Here is a 26,363-nt window from a genome sequence, read left to right on the forward strand (position 1 = left end):
AAAGCAGTTAATCAAAATAAGAGTTAATTAAATAATTTTCTCTCTAAAGATGGAGCACTGGTAAGTTGTGTAATGTAAACTGTATATTTCAGTGCAAAACGTTTTCAGTGTTTTTTATAATTTCTACTTGTTTAGAGCTTATAACATTTCTTGTCAGTATTTAGTTAATGAGAACTAAAGGAAACTTTTATAATTGAAAACTGTATTCTAGGAAGTCTTAAACTTAACCCAAGAGCTTCTTAAAGCTGGTTCAAGTGATACAGTTGGAGCAGCTACATTAACTGAAGAAAGTGGAACTGGTCCAAAGCAAATCAAATACAGTTGGCATCCTGGAGACAAGTGTTCTGCTCCCTGGTCTGATGATGGACAGTAAGTTGATAATTTCATACTTCAAGATAAGATATGCATTTTAATGTTTAAGATATTCAACATTGAATTTTGTTACATTTAGCTAAGGAAGACAGACATGCTCATAAACTAATCTTACAAATACTCTGCAAAATTTAAGAATTCATGATGATGAGAAACCCACTTAAAGTAAAAATGTGTTCTAAAGATTGCTGTTATGGGTACTAAAACTTTAATTAAAATACAGAACAACATTTGAACTTTCTTAAGTCATCTTAAGGTTAACAAAGAGAGTTAGCCTCCAACTGTTGTTAGGCACATGTCTTAGGGACAGGAGTGTAAATGGGTATGAGACTGCAGGGGGTGCTGTGGTTTGATGTTAGATTATTAATTTATATTGGTTCACTTTTGTTCAAGTTCTTGTAAAAGTAGGACTTCTTTGATTTTGTATTTGTTTCCCTACTTAGTATTTTGGTGTTTTCCATTGTATTTATTTGATTTGCAGTGTTTTAAAACATGCAAAGGTGGTTTTTTTTTTCCTTTGAATTTGGTTTCCATTCTTCTACTTGTTTCTCCAGTATAGAAGTCATGGCAGTCATTGCATTGTATTTTATAAATAATGTTGGTGTTATGTTTGTCAGTGTAGTTTTTACATAGTATAGACTTTAGTTTTGTACCCAATTTTTGAATAAATTTAGAGGTTTACTGAAATTTTTGTGTTAAGTTTGTTTCCAAATGTTGGTTATTTTTTTGCTAATATCTGAAATGAATGGTATACAGCAGTGTGAGGTTTTGTAGATTGTTGTTTCTTTGAATTTATTGCTTGTTTGTTGACTGTGTGTATAATTTTTTTACAATTTTTGAAGGAAATTTGTTGATGTTGTATTTGTTTCCCTATTTAGTATTTTAGTGTTCCCCATGGTTATGTTGTATTTATTTGATTTGCATTGTTTTTTCTTTCTTTTTATCTGGTTTCCATTTGATGTTGAAGAAGCATTGTCTTATTAGTTTATTTCATCATTAATTTTATTGAATGAGCATAATTTTGTAGCTGTGTTTATTTGGCTTCTTAATATGTTGACTTTTTGTTTTTTGTGTTGAGTCCCAGTGAATGTGTAGTCCAGTATGGGTGATGGTTTTGTGGATATCTGTTTTTAATTGTGTATTGTTTCTTGTGATCCTGAGGTTGAAAAATGCTATTTAGTTAATTTTCTCATTTCCATGTTAACTTAATGTTGGGCTGTGTGGAGTTAATGTAGTTGAAAAAAGCTACATGTGTGTTCTGTAGATGTGAATCTAGCAATTGTATCATCATCATATCTCCACCAGTATAGAGGTTGGTGTAAGGCTGTAATGATTGATTGGGATTCAATCTGTGTTATGAAAATGTTGGCTGGAACTAATGACATGGGATTATCCATACTTAATCCATTTATTTGTAGTAGTTTTGGTGGTAGTGAATTTTATAAGAGTTGCTAATTTGTTGCTTAGGGTATTAATGGGTTGGGATCTTGGATATAAAATTCTAAAGCTATCTTACAAGCTTCAGTAGTTGGGACTTCTGCGAAGAAGGAGATTACATCAAAACTAGCCATCAAGACATGATGTTTCAGTTGATCGTATTCATCTATACTCTTTTTCCCTAAGACGTGTCTGACAACAGTCAATTTCTAACTCTCTTTGTTAACCTGAAGATGTCCTAAGAAAGTTGAAATGTTGGTGTCTACTTTATTTTAATTAAAGTTTTAATATCCATACCAGCCATTTTGAGATACATTTTTACTTCAAGTGAGTTTTTTGTCATCATGAATTGCTTAACCATGGGGATTATTCAAGATATGTAAGTCTATAGTATTTCTTTGTGTAATGTGTTATCTGTTCATACTTCATCATGCCTGAACTTGTTTATATTTTGTTATTGTTAACTGTTCATGCTCGGGTGATCCTAACAAAACTAAGAAACTTAAAAATAAAAAAAATGTCAATAGAAGAAATGACATTTATTTCATCCAACAGTGCCAAAATGAAAAAACTAATCCCTAATTTTTTGAAAATCAAAATATCTAAGAATGTTAATCAGTATACAAACATTATCTATAACTTAAAGAAAAAATCTGCTAAAAGCTATTTTAATCTCAAAATGCAATAAATTGAATTAGCTGCATAAACAAAAAATGAATCTAGACCATCAATTGGCCTGCTGCATTCAACCAGACATTTATGGATTCGTACAGCACAACATCAATCTAATCAACAGCAAGAAGGACAAGGGAAAGAAGACCTGCTACAACAAAAAAGACACCAACACAACAAACCATTAACCAACTGCATAAGTAACAGATCCAACCGACAACTAAATACATTTGCTCAACATAGGACTCAACTTTGCAGTAACACCAAGCAGTATTCCATCCTTTGAAATGAAAGCCTGTCTGGGAGACTTAGCCAAAAGACTAGTGATCCATTCTACAGAAACTGAAAAAAATCAACAAAATAATGAAAAACAGCCACCAGAAAGAAGACAATTTCGACAGCAATTCCATCAACATCCAACAACCCATCCTTTCAGGTAGAACTGAAAACATCTGTTTCTATTTCCTGAAACATTGTAAACAACTTTTTCAAATAATTTTCACATAAAACCATTAACATAATTTCACAGAAAGGAAAGCAAAAAAACAACCTAACATATAAATATATTAATTCTATGAACAACCTAAAACATGACAACAACATCACAATTTTAAAAGCAGATAAAGGCAATACAATAGTTATAATGAACACAAATTGGAACATTCAAAAAATGAATAACATCAGATTACACAAATCCAACAAAAACACATGAAAATTAACTAAACAAAATGCTACTACAAATGAAAAAAAAAATCATAATTTAGAGAACCTTTATTCCTACTTTTGCAAGATTGACTCCCACACACCACAACTATATAGCACCCCCAAACCTGACAAATCCAATTGTCCACTACAGCCCATAATGTCGAACTATAAATCATTCAATTACATCTTTGATAAATACGTAGCATAGGCATTTTCTGAATATGTAACATCAACCATTAATTTTAAACCTATTCTTTATCAACTAAACCATAAAGCCTTAATGGCCAGTTTTGATGTTACCTCTTTCTTCAATGAATCCTGTAAGATAGCTCTAGAACTTTATATCCAGGACCCCAACCCATTAATACACACACCTAACAATAAATTAGCAACTTTCATAGAATTCACTACCAACAAAACTAACTTTATGTTCAATGACCAAAACTACTTACAAGTAAATGGCTTAAGTATGGGCAATTCTTTGTAACCAGTCTCACCAACACTTTCATGACACACACTGAATCTCAATCAGTCAATTCAGCCTTACACCCACCTCTATACTGGTACAGATATGTTCATGATATAGTTGTTGAATTCACATCTACAGAACACACATGTAGTTTTTTTCAACTACATTAACTCCATACAGCCCAACATTAAGTTCATGTGGAAACACGAGAAAGTTAACCAAATAACATTTTTCAACCTCAAGATCACAAGAACCAATACACAATTCAAAACTGATAATCCACAGAAAAATAACCCATACTGGACTACAAATTCCCTGGGACTCAGCACAAGAAAAGAAACAAACAATCAGCATATTTAGAAACCAAATAAACACAGCTACAAAACTATACTCACCAGATAACATTGATGATAAAAATCAACCAAATAAAACAACACTTCTTTGACATCAACAAATTTCCTTCAAAAATTGTTAAAAATTTATAGACACACACAGTTAACAACAAACAAACAATAACAAATGCAAAGAAACTATAAAACCTTACCCAGCTGCATACCATACATTCCTGATATTAGGAAAAATATAATCAATATTTTGAAACAAAAATTAAAACATTCCAGCAAACATAAAATTTTATTCACAGATCAGTTACAAAACTAAAGTCCATACTATGTAAAAATTACACTAACAAACATAACACCAACATTATCTATAAAATTCAATGCAACAATTGTCTTCAAATGTTTTTGAACACTGCAAATCACATGAACACAACATAACTATAGGAAACACCAAAATACTAAGTATATGCAAATGCAAAATCAAAGAAGCCCTACTTTTACAAGAACTCATACCAAAATTGAACCAATATAAAGGAACATCTTTATACCTATATCAATTAATAAACTAACATCTAGCATCAATACCCCATATAATCTCATTTGTAAGGCATGACTGGTAATGGTCAGTTGCTCTCTTTGTTAACCTGAAGATGACCTAAGAAGGTTGAAATGCTCTATACTTTATTTTAATTAAAGTATTAATACTGCCAGCCACCTTTAGAACAGTCTGTGCAAATATATATTTTTTCTACCAGTTAAACTTCCAGCACAATTCACTCTTTTTACAGATAGCAGATTTTCAGTAATTGGCAGATAATTTAGACAATAATTTTTTTATTTTTTTGCATGGCAAGCCCCCTAAATGCATACAATTAATTCACAATCTTTTGGTGCTCTGCTGCATTATGTTACTGCTGGACTCCATCAGTTTCATATTTCAAGTGATGCTTCAGTTCTTAGACTGGAACTTTAAAGCATGAATATGAAAAGAAGAGATCCAAGAAATTTTATACAACACAAGCAGTGAGCTTGATAGGGCTAGCTGTGTACTATAAATAGCTGAGTGTCACAAGTCTCCATGTGGTCTATGGTTCTAGATGTTTTGAGGTGAATTCTCAGCCATTTCATGTAATACAGTGGAGCGCCATTAAGCCGCGGACCAGTAAACCGTGAAATCGCTTAAGCCGCTGTAGCAAGTCTTGTGAGCGAGGATTATCGCGGCTCACCGCTAATTTAAGAACGTGTAAAAACGCGGCTTACGAATTTAATCCTGGCTTTATAACTTCAAGGGGATATTTAAAAAGGATTTGCTTTAATTTGGGAAATAAATAAAATATATTACAATAGAAATCGACCGTTAATCTACCTTATCCACTCTCTATGTCAGCTGTATGGAGGCCGCCATTGTTACCGAATCACAACCATCGCAATGCATTGGTCGTTTGTGTTAAAATGGCACTTGTCAATTGTATCTGAATAGTCTATACATTAATATTATAATGATCACACAATGGCCCGGATGAGGTTCCTCGGCAGAGCTTTTGGCGACTTCGGCTTTTCAGTCACAAAGGTTTAAGCCACGGTTAAGCAGGTTGACCCCCCATATACCGTGGCTTAACAGCGCTTCACTGTATTAAATACACTGAACACTATGATTCTTATAAGATTCTCTCTCTTACTATCAACTTATTTATTATAATCATAAAAGAAACACTTTTTCAAACATGTTTCATTGATACATTTTGCAGAGTTTTATAACACATTCATCATACTTATGCAGGTGAGAAAAGCATTTTGCTGTGATGTAAGAGCGAGTGACAACAGGCACATCGAGTCACCTGTTCTTGATGATCTTTAGAAGCTCTGCTAAGTTGAGTCATGAATTTGCCAGAATCATGGGATCCATATTCTTCAAGTAAAATGCACATTTCCAGAAATTCTTGGAATTTTTATGTCCACTAATTGAAGGTACAATGTACTTGTACACTGAAATGAGTTTACTTGTTTCTGCATTTTACATTTTATTCAGTGAGAATGCTTCACTTCATAAGGATGTAAATTTTCTTTCTTCATACATGCATTTGTGTTAGGGTATTAATTACTTTTACAGTTATAGATTGAGCTGAAACATATTTTTGTGATCATTTTACAGAATTTTCACAATAAATTGTGCATGCAACTTGTTGAGGTGTTGCTTGTCATTTTTTCTATGTTTCTTAGTACAACTACTGATTAATGAACCAAACTGATAATGCATTTTGGATAATAAAAAATAATTTATTTCATAAAATAGTTCATTAAAATTATTTGATAATATCATTCGTCTTAAGTACCAATGAGAAACAATTTGTGAAATTTTAATAGTACGTAGTATCCAGTTTACATGTAAAACATTAAGGAACATCAACAATTATTGCAACTTAATGAATTTGTCCAAAGAGTGTAAGTGTATGTAATTAATGCTATGTTATGTATCACCAGTCCATTATGATGTAGAAAAGCCACATGTGCCTGGCAAACATTGGAGTTTTGCATTCATAATAGAATTAGGAAATATTTAGATGTGCCATGGATTGCTTTATCTTGCCAATCTACATGCACTGTACTATGACCTCTGTTACTTACTTTAGAAATGTCTTGTTCATATATATATAGTTTAAGAATTTGTGATTTTGAGATTGACTTATAGAACACATGTTCAGCATAGTACTGGCTTATCATCATGAGAAGTGAAATTCAATCCTTTGCAGTTTTACATACATATATAGAGCTATAACTGGTGTAAAGATGGAATTGTAAATGGACTTAAGTGGCAACATATGGAACTGGATTAAAAATTTCCACTAATAAATGATAAGTGTATATGATCATACATTATAGTAACTTGCACAAATATAAGCAAACAAAAAAAAACAGAAACTTTATTCTGGAGTAATCAACGTAGTTAGTATTAGTATAATAGTATAATTTTACACATGTTACTATTGCTGTTAAAATCTAAATTGCTAAATACAATGTACAACAAATCATTTCTTACACACAACTTTTTTTTTCACATTGTTATGAAACTATTTTTGTACATCTGTACAACAAACTCTAGTGTCTCAAAAAAGGAAAAAATAAAACATACCCACATACATAAATGGATCATCTTTATAATAAGTAGATCTATAAAACTTAAATGTTCATTGAATGATAATATGTTCAAGAAGTGATTATGTGTATGAATAACCCTCTAATTCTGGGAATTTATTTTCTGGATTTAAAACTGTGACACAGCATGTGAATTCTTTAAGTTTGATCAGCTGTTTTTTTGTCTATTACAAAACATTGTACAGAAAAGTATCTTCAACATTATGTTGCCTTTTATAATTCTGTTTTGCATATTTCTTTTTCAAAGCAAGAATATTTTACATATATCTACTATGTTGGGTTTTTGTATAACAGAAGTTTGATTTTATTGGAACACACTAGATGTGTATTACTAAGATAGATTCTGAGCTTTTACATCAACAAAAAAATGGAGCTTTAAACTTGGGGAAGATAACTATAGAGTTGGTGTAAGTTGCTAGAATGTTAATTACAGAATTAATCATGAGATTCTATATAGAACCATTGGCTTTATAAACACGTTCTTCTGAAGAGTCTATAAAATGGGGTGTAGGTCTGTGGCTTTGTTGGTTCCTAATAATATATTACTCATACAAATAAATGTAAATAAGAATTATAACAATACATTTAGCAAGCTCATGAATTGCTACTGGAGACTTTTATATATTTTGCATAGAAACTGGCTGGTTTAACCAGTTTGTATTCAGTTTCCACTGAGTGTGTGGCAGATAAAATTACTCAGTATGATGCAATAGATAAATCCCACCAGTAATAAGTAGTTCAAGAACATGTCAATAATTTGTGAGTGAAATAAAAACAGGCAAAAAATATTTCAATTATTTATTGTTACATTTCTTAAAGAACGTTGTTTAAATAGGAATTTTTCTTATCTTCGGTATAATAGAATTTCAATATGTAACTTTCCCTGTTTGCCTCTGAAGAAAATAGGTTAACCTTTTCAAGAGTGTTAGGGTATCATATTTTTGTGTTAAATTGACTTCTCAAACATTTGTGCTTTTCTGACATAATGAAGACATAATTTGTTAAACATTTAAAAAAACAACAAACGTACAATCACACAATAATGTGTGGCAAAAAAATGTGTATCAACAGATTCAGAATACACTCAAACAAATATTATGTGAAATTTACAAGTAGTTTGTATCAAGTTGTATAGAAGTTAAAAGTGACCAGCCAATACCAACATACATCAATGTTTTATCAACATTAATACTGTATCAAGAAAAATTAAAAACAGATATTAGCTTGCTGTGTGATCTGACATTATTTATTGAGTTTTTATTTAATTTAGTTAATTATTTGTCTTAAATTGATTTCATGAACGTGTTCTTCTAACATTGCAAAGATAACTTGTTAAACATTTTGCAGAATCAGTCATACAACCACACAATAACTGACAGTTGTAAATGAGTCATTTCAATATATGATTCATAGTTTCTCTTAAGAACAAAATAAACTGCTTAGAACAGATTTGTCTTGCATTTCAGCAACAAACCTTTCACAGTTGTCCATGTGCATTTGATTTGCAGAACATGAATGTCCTGTTTGGGTAATACATATTGCAATGAAAAGACATCTGCAAATGTTATGAAATAAATAAATAGGATATATTATGATTATTTTAGGGTTATTTAAGTGCAAGTTCTTTCTGTGATGCTAGATTCTGTTATGAATAGAACAGAGAGAAAAAATAGTACATATAAGGAATACAGAAGATAGTAACTCAGCCATTTAATATTTCCTTGTTAAATTCTAAAATGCTTATGGAGAATTTGAATTAAAGTAATTGAATTTGATAAATTATAGCATTTGAATGATACTGAACAAGAGGCATCTCAACATAACTGAATAACTACCATTTAATTATTTATTAAATATGTATTTAAAGATACTTCAGTGATGAAATTTGTGAAGGCAAGTTCTTATTTTTGATGAAGTGTTATGAAAATATGGCTAAATGTGACATATTTCTTAAAGATAAATGAAACATGGTGAGTCAGACAAACAATTTTTATTGTACATGAAAAGTTTAATTGTATGGTGAGGCAAATGTATAACTAAGGATTTTTGTTTGTATTAGAGTTAGTGAGCTATTAGATTCAAAAGTATATATTTTAAGAAATATGCATTTTCAGAGAGTATATCTTTCACATGTACAGCATGACAAAAGTTTTCTTTGGAGACCAAAATTTGGAAATGTGACATGTATTATCCTTTATTTCAGTTATGTTTTCTTTTTACAGCTTTTGCTAAAAACCAAAAGTATGTTTAATCATGAATAGAACAAAATCAGATTGAAGAACTTACTTGAATGCATTTACTGTAAACAAAGTAATCACAGTATCTACATAAAAGAAAACATATCGGGAATTATTTCGTCATAAATTATCATTTTACTCCTATTTTGTATGTTGAAGAAACAGAAATCAAACCCCTCAGTCATATAAGTTAAGACATAATTAAAGCTATGTTTTGTCAAACTTGTATTTCATAAGCATGACACTGTACTTGCTGGCTTATACTTTAAGCATTATCATGATTTTAACTAGAGATCTAACAAACCTAATTTGAGCACTGAAGTAAAGTTCATCCAAGTTATTAGCCAGAGTATTGTTTAGCTGCTCAAAACAATTAAGTTTCAGACTCTTAGTGATGAGAAACCTGCTTGAAATGAAAATGTATCTCAGAGCGGCTGATATGGGTATTAACACTTTTACTATTAAAGCAAAGAACAATATTTTGACCTAGGAAGGTCAAAACATTGTTTTCTGCTTTAATAGTAAAAGTGTTAATACCCGTAATAGTCATTCTGAGATAAATTTCAGGCTGTTCCTTACTGATTTATTGAAACATAAATGTTAATCCATTGTGTACAGTAGTTTTGAGGTGCATGCTAGTAAACAGTTAAACATGATAAATTCTCCTTATCTAAATATCTAATTTTTAATTCATGAATATTGTTGATACTGTAATAACAATAGTTTTCACTTTATGTTATTGTTTTCTTGAAGGTATTATAATGCTGTCATTGATGACATCACTGAGGATGGACAGTGTACTGTAACTTTCATCAGTTATGGAAACACAGATGTAACTCTAGTAAGTAATTAATTTAGCACTGCCTTTTTAATGGAAATATAATTATATTTAATTAAATGTTTGTTGTTTTTTTTGCTTCATTTTATAGTTATATATTGTTTGGTAGTAACATTTGGCATAAAATGTTGAATTGTTATTTTTAATTTTGTATTTGAGATAGCTGTTGTGGAGTTAAAAATTAGTTTATAGTTAAAGTTGAAATAAGTATTTGTTAGTTGCTACTAGTGAAAGTTGTATTATAAAGGGATTACTTTTGCTAGGTTGGTGTGTACAGTAGTAACTAGTTTAACATTTGTAACAATATCTCTATTCTTGGATTTTGCGAGAAACTGTTTTCAAACTTAAAAAAAACGTGAAACATACTCATATATGGTACAAAATAATTTATTCTGAAGTTAATCTCAGATTAGCTGTCCATAACGAAAACTATCAAGACAAACCTGACAGTTTAGATAGATAGTTATTTTAGTATAATGCTCTCAAAAGCTGTATTGATTTTGTAAGTAATCAAGAAGCTATATAGATTGTGGTTGTGGCACTGGGTCCCAGATTTAAATTTACTGGTGTTTCACGAGAGAGTCGTGGTCTATGAATCCTTGTTGAATTCTTCAAGAAACCAGTTACCTCATCTTCAGGTAATATAACACCTTCATCAGTGTCCTTGCATTTCTGAAGAAAGCAACCCTCTAGATTATTGAAAGATCCATGAGAAAAAAAAACTTTCCTATTGTGTCATCTCTACCACCCAAACACACCTGAGAGTTCCAGCATCCTCTGCCCCATTGAGTAATTGTTCAGCATCACAAGCAAAACCTTCATACCTAATTGCTGTCATCACACTGAAAGGATATTTGAGAGTATAATGCTCATAAATCTCTTTTAAAAATATACTGTTTGTTGTAGGTGCATGTGTTTGTTAATACGACGTATGAAATGTATAAATATAGGTTTTATAGAATAATGGAAGTTAATCCATAATATAAAACAAGAATACTTCAAACTGAAGTAAATGTTAAAATCCCATTTCACTCTTTTGCAAGAGTGTCCCTTTAAATACTTTTCTGTGCAAATCACTGTGTTGCATTCAAAATTTAATTAAACACCTTTACTATTAAGGTATGTGAATACAATTAATATCCTAATGTGTGTTTTAACCAGAAGTTTTATCTAAGTCTTAAGTCCTTTATTTCAAAATGAACTTTTAAAACAGCTACTTTAAACTTCAGGTGTCACATGACCAATGAGCTATGAAAATTTTGTCTACTTTGGTTCTCTGTATCTTCAATAATACAATGGTAGTTGAGTAGAGGTACGTGAAGATGATGAGATTCTTACGTAACCTTTTGACTCATAGATTTTGAACATCTCTGAATGAATATAGTTGAAATAAGTAGTAAAGATTTTCAATCCCTACAGGTGCCATGCCCATTTTCTACAAATTTGTTTATGCTTTATAGTCTATTTGTAGATGTTACATACGCATGTGTATAGTCATTAGGAAGAGCTCATTTTATATTACAATCTGACAGCAGTTATTTTGAAACTGGCATGCAGTTGTCATTACTGAATGCATATAAATGACCACAATAATGTTGACTGCTTAATTGGCTATAACACTTGTGATTGCTTCCTGCTAAAATATGCTGTAGTTAAGGATACAGCTTATATTCTATTTAGTTATTATATTTTAGTTAATTATGTACTAGTTGTGTTTTAAAATGCATGTTTAAAAGGTTTTTAAACATATATCATGTTTTGTGTCCGTTTTCAAGGCTTACAATATTATGTGGTGAATTGAAATTTTGTAAAAGGGCTGCACATGTCTCTCAAAGAAACTGTAATATGCCTCAAGAGCACTGTTTTCTTTATGTCATGATGAGTAATAAGTGATAAGAGTTTGAACATTACACATTTATTTAATGTGTTTTACTCTCAACAACTGAAGTAGAAATCTACTGAAAATAAAACAACCAATCACTATTTGTGCCATTAGATTGTTTACATGACTGTAATACAATAGCCCTGAAAGCAACAAAGCACGCCTGCAGAAATACATCAACTTGACCCCTGCTCCAAAAACACCATGTGGAACTATCAGCTTATGTATTCTGCATTTCTTGCAATGAGATTTTTCCAGAGTAATACAGTTGCATTTTGAATGTGTGGAAAGATTTATTACAATATATAGTGTGGAACTGATTCATTAAACATCACAAATATTGCTCATCCTTCTGGGATTTTTGGAATTTATTAAAAGTTCATAAAGAGAACAAGATTAAAGATTTTGCCCTTAATCCAGAATATCAAGGTGCCCATTTTTACAACATTTATTTGGGTTACAAACAGTAGAAACAAACAAAAAAAAGGAGTCTAAAAAGGTTTGCCCTTAATGGTGTATTAATTGAGGTTCTACTGTTTAACCAATTTACCTTAGAAACTGTAATATCTGATTAGGGAGTTCTGGAGATTATGCAAATGAAATATGAAAACCTTATTTTGTAGAAAATTGTTTTTATACTTAAAATGAAAATCACCTTTCACACAATTTGTAAATCATTTGAATGCAAGTAACTATAATAGAAAAATAACATTTTTAGTCAAAATGGTTAATTATAATAACATTCTTTGTGTACAAGATATTTATGACTTTAACAAAATCTTACCAGTTATTAAGAAGATATGTTAAAATATCTCAAGAGTTACCACTTGTATTGCTTTACAAGTAAAACTTGTTCATCAGTTTTGTATGAGCAAATTGTATGAGCTTGATACAAGTGACTTAACTCTATCTTGGTGGGTTTTGTTATGGGTGGGATTGGAGTCAGAGAGTAATTAATCATGTTTCTAAACTTACATTCAAACTTTTATTGAACTGTTTTAAGAATGTATGTAAACAAGTTTGCTATCATATATATGCAAAAGTGGGTTTTCTCGACATCACTGATTAAGTTTGCTATCAATGTGTAGATTATAATTCAAACTTTAGTATTATGTTTTAGTAAATTACATAATTTAAAAGTAAATATGAAAAAAAAACTTAAATTTGTATGTAATCACAGTGTTGCATGCTGCCTTGATTTAATTAGATGTTTATATGATGTTTAAATACAAAGACTATAGTTTCTTTTAAGTTTTTATCTGTGTAAGGAATATTTACCCACCTAAACACTATGGAAAGGCTGAAAAAAATCATGGAGGGGACATTCTGAGATTTTGATTCATTATACACGTGTTATAGAGATAAGTGGGTGTATGTAAGCAAGTATTTCCAAAAATGAAAGACATGAACAAGGACACCTTATTTGATTCACTAAATATGACAATACCTAAGAAAACAGAAAAAGATGTGGAGTTCTTATTTTATAGTCTAGTTTCTCATGGTAGAATCAAATCAGAGAGATAAGAGATGATGGTGTTCAAAACATTAGTTATTAAACCTGATAAACTGTAGTGGAATTCTGCAGTTATTATATAGTAATTTATGAAGTTTTTATATTACCTCAAAATGCATACGTGAAACCTAAAAACAAAATATTTTTTAGCAAATTACAGCAGACAAGTACAAATACTAAGTAGAAGAGGTCATCAATTTCTGTATTTCCTTATTTACTGGTCTATATTTTAAGTAAAAATAACTGAAATGTAAGAACTTGTATGTAAGTAGTAATAATGTACACACACAGGTATATGTAATGTATTATTACCTAAATGTGACTGTTTTACAAAGTACTGGTCCACTAGAACAAAGCCAAGGCAAGTCACTTCATAAAGGCCAGATCTATACTGCTGGATATGGTAACATAAGCATATGTACCACATCATTGCAACCTCTATAATGTTAGTAAAACATGGCTGAAAGGTCAGTAGTATAGAAATAATAAATATATATATAAAGATGGATAACATTTGAAATTTGAGCTATTCTGACTACACATTTGTGGTTTTTTATCATAATTTATAGACATTGTACAATGGAAAGAGTGTAATTTATATTCGTCTCCTACTTTTTTATAGTGATTACAAGATTGGCCAAATTGACCAAACCTATACAGAGATATAGTTGTGAAAATAACAGATGAAATATAACATTTTTTTCTGAAAAAAAAATGATTGACACTTATCTGGAGGCTATAGAGATTTCATATGTGAAATTTGAAAATTTTCTGATGCATAAAATTATTAATCTTATTATTTGGATGTTAAATAGTAAACATTTGAACTAAAAAAATGCATAAGCAAATTATTGCTTAAACGATCGTAAGATTTAATTGCAAGCTTTTATATATTTTGTGTATGAAAGCCTTGTAATATTTACTGATAACCTGCAAAATTGCATTAAGATATGCATATCATATTAAATGTATTTTAGTATGAAAATTATAACAAGCACAAAATGGTTATGAGTTTGTTTTCTGAGGCTAATCCTGTAGTGTGAAAGTTAAAGCTTATAAATCTCTCATAAAAAAATTCACACTTGGCTATTAGTTATATTCATTTATTTATTTATACACAATTTGTCATTTTATTCTGTTGGTCTGCCTAAAGTACTTTTTGCTTTTTAATGCAGCAAGTGTACATCTTTGATTTTTTAGATTTCACTAATATGAATCAAGTTTTAAAAATTTGACAAACACACAGAACATATCTTGTTTTATAAAAGTATTTTGGAACTAGTTTCTTCCTTAATATTTGTATTTCTTTTTCAGTTATCAAAGTTGAGGCCAACTATTGGCAATCTTGATGGAGAAGGTGGTGGGGAATCTGCTTCAAAGTCCAAGTAAGTACTAAAACTGGCAATGTTTTACCTGACTTATCAAAGTTCAAGTAAGTACTAAAACTGGCAATGTTTTACCTCACTTATCAAAGTCCAAGTAAGTACTAAAACTGGCAATGTTTTACCTGACTTATCAAAGTTCAAGTAAGTACTAAAACTGGCAATGTTTTACCTCACTTATCAAAGTCCAAGTAAGTACTAAAACTGGCAATATTTTACCTCACTTATCAAAGTCCAAGTAAGTACTAAAACTGGCAATGTTTTACCTCAGTTATTTTTAGAAAAAATAATCACTTATTTTGGTAGCTTTAGGACTAAACAAAATATTACCTTTACCTTTTTTATCTTTCTTTGTTTCTGAAGCATTACATATGCTTTCGTACAATTCTTTTATTGTGTCTGCATAAGATATTTGCATGCCACTAACTTTAGGCAACTTCCACGTAATCCCATGAAATTTCTTGTGAATTGCACTACTGTGTAATGCTATTATGAAGCAAAAGTTCAACTACTAAGAGTGCAACACACCTCTTTTCACAACAACTCCCTTCATGCTTTTGCACTCATGAATCTTCATGTTTTTCCTTGGTGCTGAACACATCTAATGTGCTTTTTTTTTCATTTTTCAACTTAACAGTTTGTTTGTTTTTGAATTTCATGCAAAGCTACATGAGGGCTATCTACACCCAGCTGTCCCTGATTTAGCAGTGTAAGGCTGGGGAAAAGGCAGCTAATCATCACCACCCACTGTCAACTCTTGGGCTACTCTTTTACCAATGAATTGTGGGATTGACTGTAAAACTATAATGCCCCGACAGCTGAAAGGGCAGGCATGTTTGGTGTGACTGGGATTCAAACCCACGACCCTCAGAGTGCAAGCTGAGCACCTTAAGCACCAGGCTGTGCTGAGTCTCAACAGAATTTGTGCATAATAAGTGGGTTCCATTATTTCTTTTCCTTGTTTTTGGTAACTTTTCTCCCTGTTGAAGAGAAACTTGTACTTTCTCACAATATTCAGACTTAATTTCACAGGTATGCACAATTCATTCTCCTTAATTGTAATCCTACCTGACTAATCTTGTTTACCTTTTCCTTGACCAGTTATTTTCATGTAACATCATGTCTCACCTTTCCTGTCTAACTGATTCTTATATCCTTAGTGTTAGTCAATGTGAATCCACCTTTATTATTCCCATTTTTTGGATTTCCCTTGCCTGTTTTCTTTCTTTATTTTATTTTTTGGGGAACTGAATGGCATCAGTTTTACCCTCCAGTGCCCAATACTCCTGACTTTCCCAATCTTTTTTACTATAATCCTCTACTTTTCCTCTCTACACCTCAAGCCTTAAACATTCTTCTGTATACCAAGAGTTAATGTATGGGCAGTTCTCATTCTTGCCATTTCTAAATTGTGTCTTGTTCCACTTCTACCATTTCTGTGCTGCTCATTTATTTCTTTGGTGCTGGGAATTTTTGAGTAGAGATACCCTCTTGTTCCAAGTTGACATCTTCAATAAGATCCTTATCTAGGCCATTTTCTTTACTCTGAAGTTGTGGAGGTATTCCTGATTTGATGGAATCATGGGTTGAGATTGCCTGTCATCAGTATCAGTCCTTGCTTTCATCCTTTGTTTCCACTCTTTCCCAAACTATATCCTTCAACATTGTGCATCCATTAGCTTAGCCTCAATTTCTTCATTACCATCACCAAAACACCTGTACCTTTTTCACCAGTACTTCTTTCTCTGGTTGGAGAGCATCAATGAACAGAACTTTCACTTGTGTCACATGGACCCATATCAATGTACTCAAACTTTCTAGAGTCCATTAGGCATCCTTCCATTTCTTACCCTGCCTACTGGATCATTTCATTATGATCGATTCAGACAATTCCTTGGTTTTTCCGATATCAACTGCATAGGAAGAACTCAATGTAGGACCTGTAACTAGCTGTATTGTCTCCTCTGGTATTGTTTGCTTCCATTTGCCCAACTACAGTCTGTAAGTCGTGTTTAGACAGAAGAGTACATTTCTTTTTCCTTGCTACACATTTCTCACTCTTCCAGTGCACCTCACTATTCCCTGTTTAAATAATTAAGATTCATCAGTGCAAAAGAATAGAGGGAGTTAGTACAGAAGGAGGTGTAACACCCTCCTGTTGGTAGAGGGCTTTTACTATGTAATAACATTTTGACATTTATATTGGTATAAACTGGAAAAATTGAAAATATGTTATCATGCAGATCAGGAAAGCAATTAGTTCAAACAGTAAAAAAATCTTAAAAGTGTTTAAATTAATATGGAAGTTGTTTTGACATACATAAAGTAATGTAAAAGTTCAGTATGCTGTACCATTCTACATTTTGGTAACTGGTAAAGTTTATTGATAAAACTATTGTTGAATTGTTCCTGTATTATAATTTCAGTAATATATGTTTGGTTTCTAGGAAACAGATAATTAAAGCTCAAAGAGAGTATAAAAAAAAGAAAGCACAGAAAAAAGCTCAGAGGTTAAAGCAGATTGAAGAAGATAGAGAAAAAGAGAAGTCCAAATGGCAGCAGTTCAATTCTAAGGTGAGACACACACAGATAGTCCCGGTCTGTAACCCTCTTACTCTGAAAATATAAAAATATTATTATGTTTTATCATTATTGTTTATTTTCTGATTTTTTTTTTGTGTGTGTTCAATGAGGTCTTTCGAAAATAGATGTTATCTTGTTAATACTCAGTCTAGAAGCATAACTGTTATTTTTTTCAATGAATAAGAGTGTTAAGTTTTCTTATGTGCCTGATTAACATTAAAATGTTTTAGTTTATGGGGCACATGGCCATTTAAAGGACTTTGTTTTAGCATATATAACTATTTTTGAACAAATGTTTGTTCATTGCCTCACTTATGATCTTAACAGATATTTATTTGCTTGTATGAACATTAGAAATATTAGAAAGTTAAGTATCTGTAAAATATTTTTGCATTTTATTTATTGAAAAGAAAAGACAATCTTATCTTACTGATTATAGTAATTCACTTCAGAAATAAACAGTTTCTATAGAAGTTTCATGCTACAATGGTATCATTTTCTACTTTTGTATATGAGAGTAAAGCCTACACTTACCTTCAGTATAATGATGTGGGATTCTATTACTCAGGCTCTTTAACTCTTTCAATTCTGGTATCATTTTCTGCATATGACAGAAAGTTGTAATGTTTTACATTCAAAATTTTATTAAACTACATTTTATTTGTGTTATACCAATTAGTGTAGCATAAAATGTTAGCTGACAATCCATATTTTAATGGTTTTAAGTTCATAATTCTACAGGGAAATGTGAAAGAAATCCTGAATTTCTCCTAGTGTGATACACATGACATATTTTCTCTAAGCACCTTGTCTTCTCTATTTACTCTACCACTCTTTGAAAGAGTAAGACATTAAACACAAATGACTCACTATAGAATCATTTTGCCCAGAAAAGACATAATTTTAAAGGCTTCAAGATTTGTTTGGTTGCAATAGATAATCAAACCTACCAGTCATATTTTCTCTTTCATGATATATTCATTGTTCTCTCCAACATTTAACTACATATAACATATAATCAATAGACAGTCAAGGTTTTCTTTTATCAGATGACATATTGCATAGTTCTGAACATATAATGGTCAATTGCACTCAGGGTACAAGCAACATTCCAGTGAAAAATCTAACAACTGCAGTGGAACCCTACTAAAGCAGCCACCTTCGGGACTGAGACAAACTGGCCTGATTAGAGGGGCTCCACTGTACGTAATTAGGGATTATGTAAACATAAAAGGGACTGTGATTGAATGGCTGCTTTCAAGGGGTGACTGCTTAGAAGGGTTCCACTGTAGCTTGGATGAATTTGTAATGGCTCTTGTTGCAAAGTTAGAAAGCCAGAAAATTTGTGAGAGGTTGGGAAAATTGTCTACTTTCTGTATGTTATTAATCTATATTCTTTTGTGCATTATTTAACTAAAAATTATTTACTGCATTATTACCATTTTGTATATAAAAAAAAGGCTTAAATGTCTTCAACAATTGACATAAAGAAGAAAAGACGACGATAGGGTGAGTACTTTATTCGTTGTTTTTCATGTTTATTTATTATTATAAAAGTAACTGAAACATAGAAAGAGGGATCATTTTAGGTTAGTTAAAATTAGATTAGGTAAAATAAATAATATAATAAAAATGTTTCACAAGGCAAGTTTGTGGTTAATGTAATTCAATTGTATAACAGGAGCTGTATGTGTCCTGAATTGTTTACAACTTATAATGATGTGGATAGTAGGTAGACACAGTTGTAAAAAGAAGTAAAATAATAAAATGTAAGTATAAATAGATATATAGTGTTATGAGCTACTTAGGGTAAATGAAAAGTAATTTCATGTTACAAATTAAAGTTATTCTAGAAAGAAGAAAGAGTTACAAGGTTATCAAATTGACTGATTCCATTTTGAGTTACATAGAGAATGTAACATGAAATATAAAGTTTTACTGAAAAAAACGTTTGAGATGTATTTAGGAGGCCTTAGGGATTACACAAAAGAAATTTGAGATGAGAAAAAGGATTTTTAATTTTAACATGAAAATTACTTTGCACAAAACTCAATATAATAATGGATGAATCTTTTTTTTTTTGGTTTATTAAAAATTCTCTGCTTTTTTTTTTTTTTAAATATAATACTATATTGAATGTAGAAGTATTAAAACTATAAAGACTAAACAAGTACAAAGAGGTCATAAGGTCAGTGAAATTGGGTGAGCCCATGTTTAAAGCTGGACCTTTATATATGGGAGATGAATCCAAACATGTTCAAGATTATCACTAACTTACTATTACAAAATATGTTGTAATTGTTTATGATAACTAAAATAATTATATCAATTATGTAACAGTTTATCATTGAGATGCACACTGATTCTCTTATCCTTACAGGCTTTTTCCAAAAACAAGAAAGGCCAGGTCAAAAAGAGTATTTTTGCTACTCCAGACAACATCAATGGTCGAGTAGGAGTGGGCACATGTGGAATTGGAGGGAGACCCATGACAGAATTTCATCAGCAAGAAAAATGGAAGCGGCCTATGATTGGACCACTTGGTCAGAGTGGACCACCACAACAGAGTGATAAGTTCTTTGGTTAGATAAAACATTGTTAATATTGAGTCTGAGTCACCATCACCCAGTACCTCAGAATAATAATATTAAAAACAGCATGGGGTCAGGTGTATTATACAAGCAACACCTGAGACATTAAGTAACTTTTCTAGAACCAAATGTGACATTGAGGTTTCTCAGAGTCTCACTTTAAAAGAGATGTGTGATATCAGTGTTTTGCTACTTTTAATTCAAGCAGAAGTGAAATTATAAACATCATAGTCAAAATCACTAAAACCTTTCACTTTCTCTCTTCACAAAACCTGGAAATTGTAAGTGTGAAAAAAAGTAAAAGTATACAAAATTACTAGTGTGAAATAAATTCTTTGGAATGATGATTTCGTAACTATACTATTTAAGGTTTGCTGAATTTTCCCAGTAGCTACAGTAAATGCAAAAAATAAAAAATATTTGCATGGCATAAACCATCACTTCTGTCTTTGTTTCTTATACTTAACTCTTAAATAAAGTAACTAATAATGTTAAGCAGGATTTATCTTTTTTTTTTGCTTAACTTTGTATTTTTGTAGTATCCTACAGATTTGTTTTCTGCAAATTTACATATTTTACTTACCAGCTATCCTGATGTCTCATTTTTTTCCTGTGGATGAGCACCTCCTTTCAGATGTGAAATACTAATTTGAGTAGTATATATTAAATTTAAAATAAATAATCTAAAATTAAATAAAAGATTATCTAAGTCTTGTTTCAAATATCAGATGAGCTTTCTGGTTTTTATGTTTGTTCTTCATACAAGTATATCACACACACACACACACAGTAAAAGGATACCTACCTATTCATTAAAGCTGTTAATTTAGTGAATTTTAAAATTATTCATACTGTAACAGTGTAAAAATATTCAGGTCAACTCGTTACTGTAGTTTGTCCTTTACTTTTGACCTAGGTCTTCAGTAGACTTTGTGCTGGTGAAGTAATTGCCTGCATTAATCTTTATTTAACTTCCTGATGACCAAGTTAGTCATGGAATTTGTTTTTCTACAAGTTTTGTTCAATTGAATAACATCCTAACAATGTAGAACTTGGTAATCAGTACCATACTTTTCTTACAGCATTCATTAATAAACAAGCATTGAAGGTTTTAGTTATCCAGTCTGTTCTTTGCTATGAATATGACTGAAGTTACTATATAATGCAGTCACTAGGTGCAGGAATGGTAGTTGCACCCAGAAGCTGAAGGGAATTGTCCACAAAATTGGATCATATGCCAGATGCCTTTATATCTCTCCATTAGGTTACAGATTTAGGTTGAATGACTGACTCTGTTAAAAAGAAGGCTAAGAAATATTGCTCTTGGCCTCAAAGGCAGTAAGGGTGATAATTATTGTAGGGCTATGGTTCATGAGCTACATGTTGACAGCCTCAAGCTGTTCAGGATTGAGCTCTTCTTTATTATAATTTGTCATTTGTGGATCATTAAGTGTTCAAGCTTTATAGTCTGGTTAAAGCAACTGGTGACAACTTTTTGTAAGGCTTAAGAATGAAGTTATTTAAAAGATCAGTCCAGGGGTGACAGGTTTGTACTTTAACATTGGTCAGTGACATTTGCAATGGGATAAATTTACTGTAGCAGATCTTTCTTTTTGTACGAGTTGTATTCAGTCGTAATTCATTCCAATGTTTCATACTCATGTTTTTGTACTGCCTGCATCAGAAAAACCCTGTTGTGAGAAAGGAATGCATTAAGGCATGTCAGCTGACTTTTCCACCTTGAATATTCAGACCTTAGGCTTGTGGTTGTATTTCATGTACTTATGATTTCCCTCTATGTATTTCATACCAGCCTGCAGAGTAATATCTTATTTAAATAATTTCAACATGTGTGCAGAACACACATACACATACTTAACAAGAACATCATCTGTTTTCAATGTATTATCCATATTTCTAGGGTTCTTAGTAACTACACTTTATACCACACAGTTATACTTATCACTCATAGCATCCTATAGTGTTATGACTTTGCTTTAAGTTAATGTAATAATTTTTTTATAGAAACTTGATCTTTCCTATCTAAAGGAGTCCAATGCAAAGAAACATATTGGAAATAATAAATTTTGGAACCAGTGAACTGTGGTGACTTATTTAAAATAGTTAGAATCTGACATTGTGATTTGTGGAAAGATATCTTTAATTTGTCAGGTATTTGTTGTTGGTTTTTTTTTCTATCTTATAGAAAAGTTTGAATGTGTGTATGTGTGTATCTCAGCCTGTACTATACCTGCATTTGATTTAATAAATATTTGTTTTGTTTTTAACAAATTTTTATAGTCTCATTTTTGTATTTTAATAATAGATTTTTATTCATCTTTTTCAGATAAAATAATTATTACTTATTTTAAACAAATTAGACTTTTTATTATCAGGTTGCAAAATTGTGCTCTGAGCTATCCAATACAGAATTTCACCCTCTAGTTGCTTGGAAGAACTTTTGGTATGCTACATAGTGAATACATTTATCACATGTAAATATATTAATGAAGTGTTACACTGTGACTCTATTAGTGAGCCTTCAGAAATACATATTTATTAAAGAAGATCGTATACAGCTTTGTGCTTACAGTTTAAAGACTTTTAACATAAACATTTTTTTTATTTAAAATACTTTTGTTTTGGTATTAAATACAGAAAAGGTTTAAAGTTACTGAAGAAACATAAAGATACTAGAATTGTGTCAGTTGAAAATGACATATATATTTAAAACTTGAAGCAGCAAGAGAAAGTTATCATATACAGTAATACCTCTGTTAATGAAGGTGGTTGTGGATATGGCCCCTTCAAGCCCCTAATTTTATAAAAAAAATTCTTCAGAAATTATGTAAAGCAATAAAATATGTCCAATTTTAAACATTACACATGCTCTGTGAGTGTAACAGAGTGGAGTTTATTATTAGCGACCAATAAGCAAAGAGCTTTGCAAGTATCCTTCACCTGGCCCAGTCAGCAGTGTGCTTTGCAAGTATCCTTCATCTGGCCCAGTCAGCAGTGTGCTTTGCAAGTATCCCTCATCTGGCCCAGTCAGCAGTGTGTTTGCAAGTCTCCCTCATCTGGCCCAGTCAGCAGTGTGCTTTGCAAGTATCCCTCATCTGGCCCAGTCAGCAGTGTGCTTTGCAAGTATCCTTCATCTGGCCCAGTCAGCAGTGTGTTTGCAAGTCTCCCTCATCTGGCCCAGTCAGCAGTGTGCTTTGCAAGTATCCCTCATCTGGCCCAGTCAGCAGTGTGCTTTGCAAGTATCCTTCATCTGGCCCAGTCAGCAGTGTGCTTTGCAAGTTTATCCTCTCCTGCCCACCATTGTTAAAGCTTTTTGTGTTAGTAATGTAATAGTGTTTTTTGTAATGAAAAAGTAATTTTATTTGCCCAGTTATGTCATCTAAACAATCATGTAGTACTAATGATCTTACTAGGTAACATATGCATTGTAAATCCATCTGTTTGGAAATTAAAACGCACATTGTAAGTAGTGATGACATAGTGCCAGCTATGAGAGAAGTCAGTAATAAGTGTTATTTTATTGGTTTATTATCTTATTTAATATATTTTTATTGCATATTTTGTGTTTTAAGGCACATTTTAATGCAATTTGTTTGTATTTAATGATATTTTCCTATTTAACCTTCTTTTCCTTAGTCTTAAAACTCACCCCATGTTGTATCTACCTCTTGTAATGAAGTTTCTGACAGCAGTCATGAAATAAATCTACTTTGTTATTAGAGGTATTACTGTATATGGAAAAGAGATGTGGATATATATACATCTGCACCACAGACATGAACAAACAGTTTAGTTTTGCTAGAAAAGATTAACTAAAAACATTTAGTAATCAACTTGCTGGACTAACTAGAAAATTATCACTCAGACCCTTATATCTCTTTTTCATTTGATTTCCATGAAATTTAACCAGGAGCTCCTTATTTACCTTGTTCATGATTTCTAGAATAGCAATCATCTCTAATATATCTAACATTATCCTTTGTAACTTTAACCTTTTCAGGAGCCACACATTTATAGAATTACTTCTCCAGTTTTCACCCACATGAAAGCTTTATGATTATGATGACAGAGTAGCATGAGAGCTATAGGACACAGTTTCAGATTCTGTTTCAAGGGACTTGGTGGACTGTTGGAAAAACCAGCCTTTATAAAAAATTAAAAGAATTACTATAGAACAATCGAAATAATTACTGGTGAACAATTTTTGTTCTTTCTACTTGTTTTGGGAGATCTCGTCAGAAGGAAGTGTCACAACCCACAATTAAAGATATAGTAGAGTGGAAATAAACTTTCCAAGCTTTTTAAGGAAGTGGAATACCTTAATCAACTGACCTAGTCATTTATGGCTAAAGAGCTGGATTAATTTGGCATGTGACTGGTATGTTGAGTCATTTAAGTTGAAGAAATAGTTTATTAGTCAAATTACGTATTATTTTGAGAAAAGATGTTCAACTTGCTGTGTAACTTAAGTCCATCAAAGTTCCTGGTAGTCAACTCAGAATAAATGCTGAAGTTGGTGGAATCATTACAACAGTTACCATAGAGAAAGGGCCAATGGTGTATACTCATAAGATTACAAGCTTCACTAAAAGTGCAGGAATACTGGGTTTTTAAGTGTGTTTCTGTGGAAGTAGTACCGTTAGGACCCTGTGGCGTAGCTTCCAGTTTGACCTATCGAATGCATATTTCCATGAGTAGGCGTATATTTTACCAAAAGAGTCATTCTAACATGTTTTAAGTAATAAACATGAATACATAAATTTCTCTTTTGACCAGTGAGAAGGCAACTAGCACTGAATTACATGAGGCTGAAAATTGTAACTGTTTTATTGATAAGTAACTCTATGACCATCCACACTAGCCTGGCACATGACTATTTTAACATTTGTGTTTACAGTTCATTATTCTAAGTCTGTACATACAAGAAAGTAAGTAAAGGATAAAAGAAATTGCAGCATTGTTTATATTTATAATACTGAGTTGTAAAAAAATAGTCATCAAATTACTATATTAATTGAATAGAACCAAAGAGAACCCCAAACTGTTACTATCAGTAGACTAGTGATGTGCTCACCTTTGGCACCCTGGGTTCAACACAACCCATCTATATGTGTTTAACCCTTTCAACGCAGTTGGCGACCACAGTAGACTTGTAGGCTCAGCGCGACAGGTGACCTTCCTTTATTCCTGTTACTCTTATGTATTAAACTTAACATATACATTATTGAGTATTTCAATACTATATATATTTCACTGAATATTTCAGGGACTTTTGTTGAGTTATTGCCGAGATATCATGGTTTTAGTACTCATACCATAATTAGTTGAAGTATCAAACTTATATATTCAGCGCCATGCCAAACATTAAAAGTTGTTATTCAGCGACGAAAGGGTTAAGGTGTTACATCCAGCAGGTTACTTAAGATTGTTCTTTGGAAACTTACAAGATGTTGTAGAAATGTAACAATAACTTGTTTAATTTGAATATTTTGCAAAACTGTGTTATCACAATATTTTTACAATCATATATAACTGTTCGTGTTTAGCAGTACTTTTCACAATAAAATCTATGCCTCAAGAATGTTCTTTAAATTTTCTATTGCATCTTAATTTTGATCCAAATCTCTTAAACTATAAAATCTAAGAACAGCACTGAATTGACACTTGTGTTTCAGTCAGATGTCTTGGTATGAAGATTGCTTTTACAGGTAAAATAGAGATTTGGCTGTGCGTTGTGATAAGGTTCCAGCCAAGAAGTCAACATTGTTACTGAAAGTATGTCTGTAAACATGATGCAAGGATTACAGACATGAAGGAGCAGAACATCACAGGTATGGCTTTTATGAGAAAGTATATTCAAACAGTTTAATGATATGAAGAGATTCTAGTGAATTAGATGTCAGTTTCTTTTCTAATGATTAGATATACTTTACAATCATTTGTTAGATCAATTAAATATAGGCACAGCATGTCCAGGTGGGTTAAGGCATTCGACTCATAATCTGAAGGTTGCGGGTTCGAATCCCAGTCGCACCAAACATGCTCGTTCTTTCAGCCATGGGGGCATTATAATATGACGGTCAACCCCACTATTCGTTGGTAAAAGAGTAGCCCAACAGTTGGAGGTGGGTGGTGATGACTAACTAGGGACGGCTAGCGCAAATAGC

At 31.6% G+C, this 26,363-nt stretch overlaps 1 protein-coding gene across 1 annotated transcript in view; it reads left to right on the forward strand.

The window, feature by feature from the left end:
• The window catches only part of Spf30 (survival of motor neuron-related-splicing factor 30), a 35,109-nt gene extending 12,642 nt beyond the window's left edge, over positions 1 to 22,467 (forward strand). Inside the window, exons 3-7 of the mRNA XM_076471150.1 lie at positions 212 to 369; positions 10,140 to 10,227; positions 14,934 to 15,004; positions 17,449 to 17,575; positions 19,965 to 22,467. Coding sequence (XP_076327265.1) covers positions 212 to 369; positions 10,140 to 10,227; positions 14,934 to 15,004; positions 17,449 to 17,575; positions 19,965 to 20,171 — 651 coding nt within the window. The 3' untranslated portion in view covers positions 20,172 to 22,467. The remainder of the gene's footprint in view (positions 1 to 211; positions 370 to 10,139; positions 10,228 to 14,933; positions 15,005 to 17,448; positions 17,576 to 19,964) is intronic.
• Positions 22,468 to 26,363: the final 3,896 nt, after the last annotated feature.

This window comes from Tachypleus tridentatus, chromosome 12 (genome assembly GCF_004210375.1).
Source record: "Tachypleus tridentatus isolate NWPU-2018 chromosome 12, ASM421037v1, whole genome shotgun sequence".
NCBI lineage: Eukaryota > Metazoa > Arthropoda > Merostomata > Xiphosura > Limulidae > Tachypleus > Tachypleus tridentatus.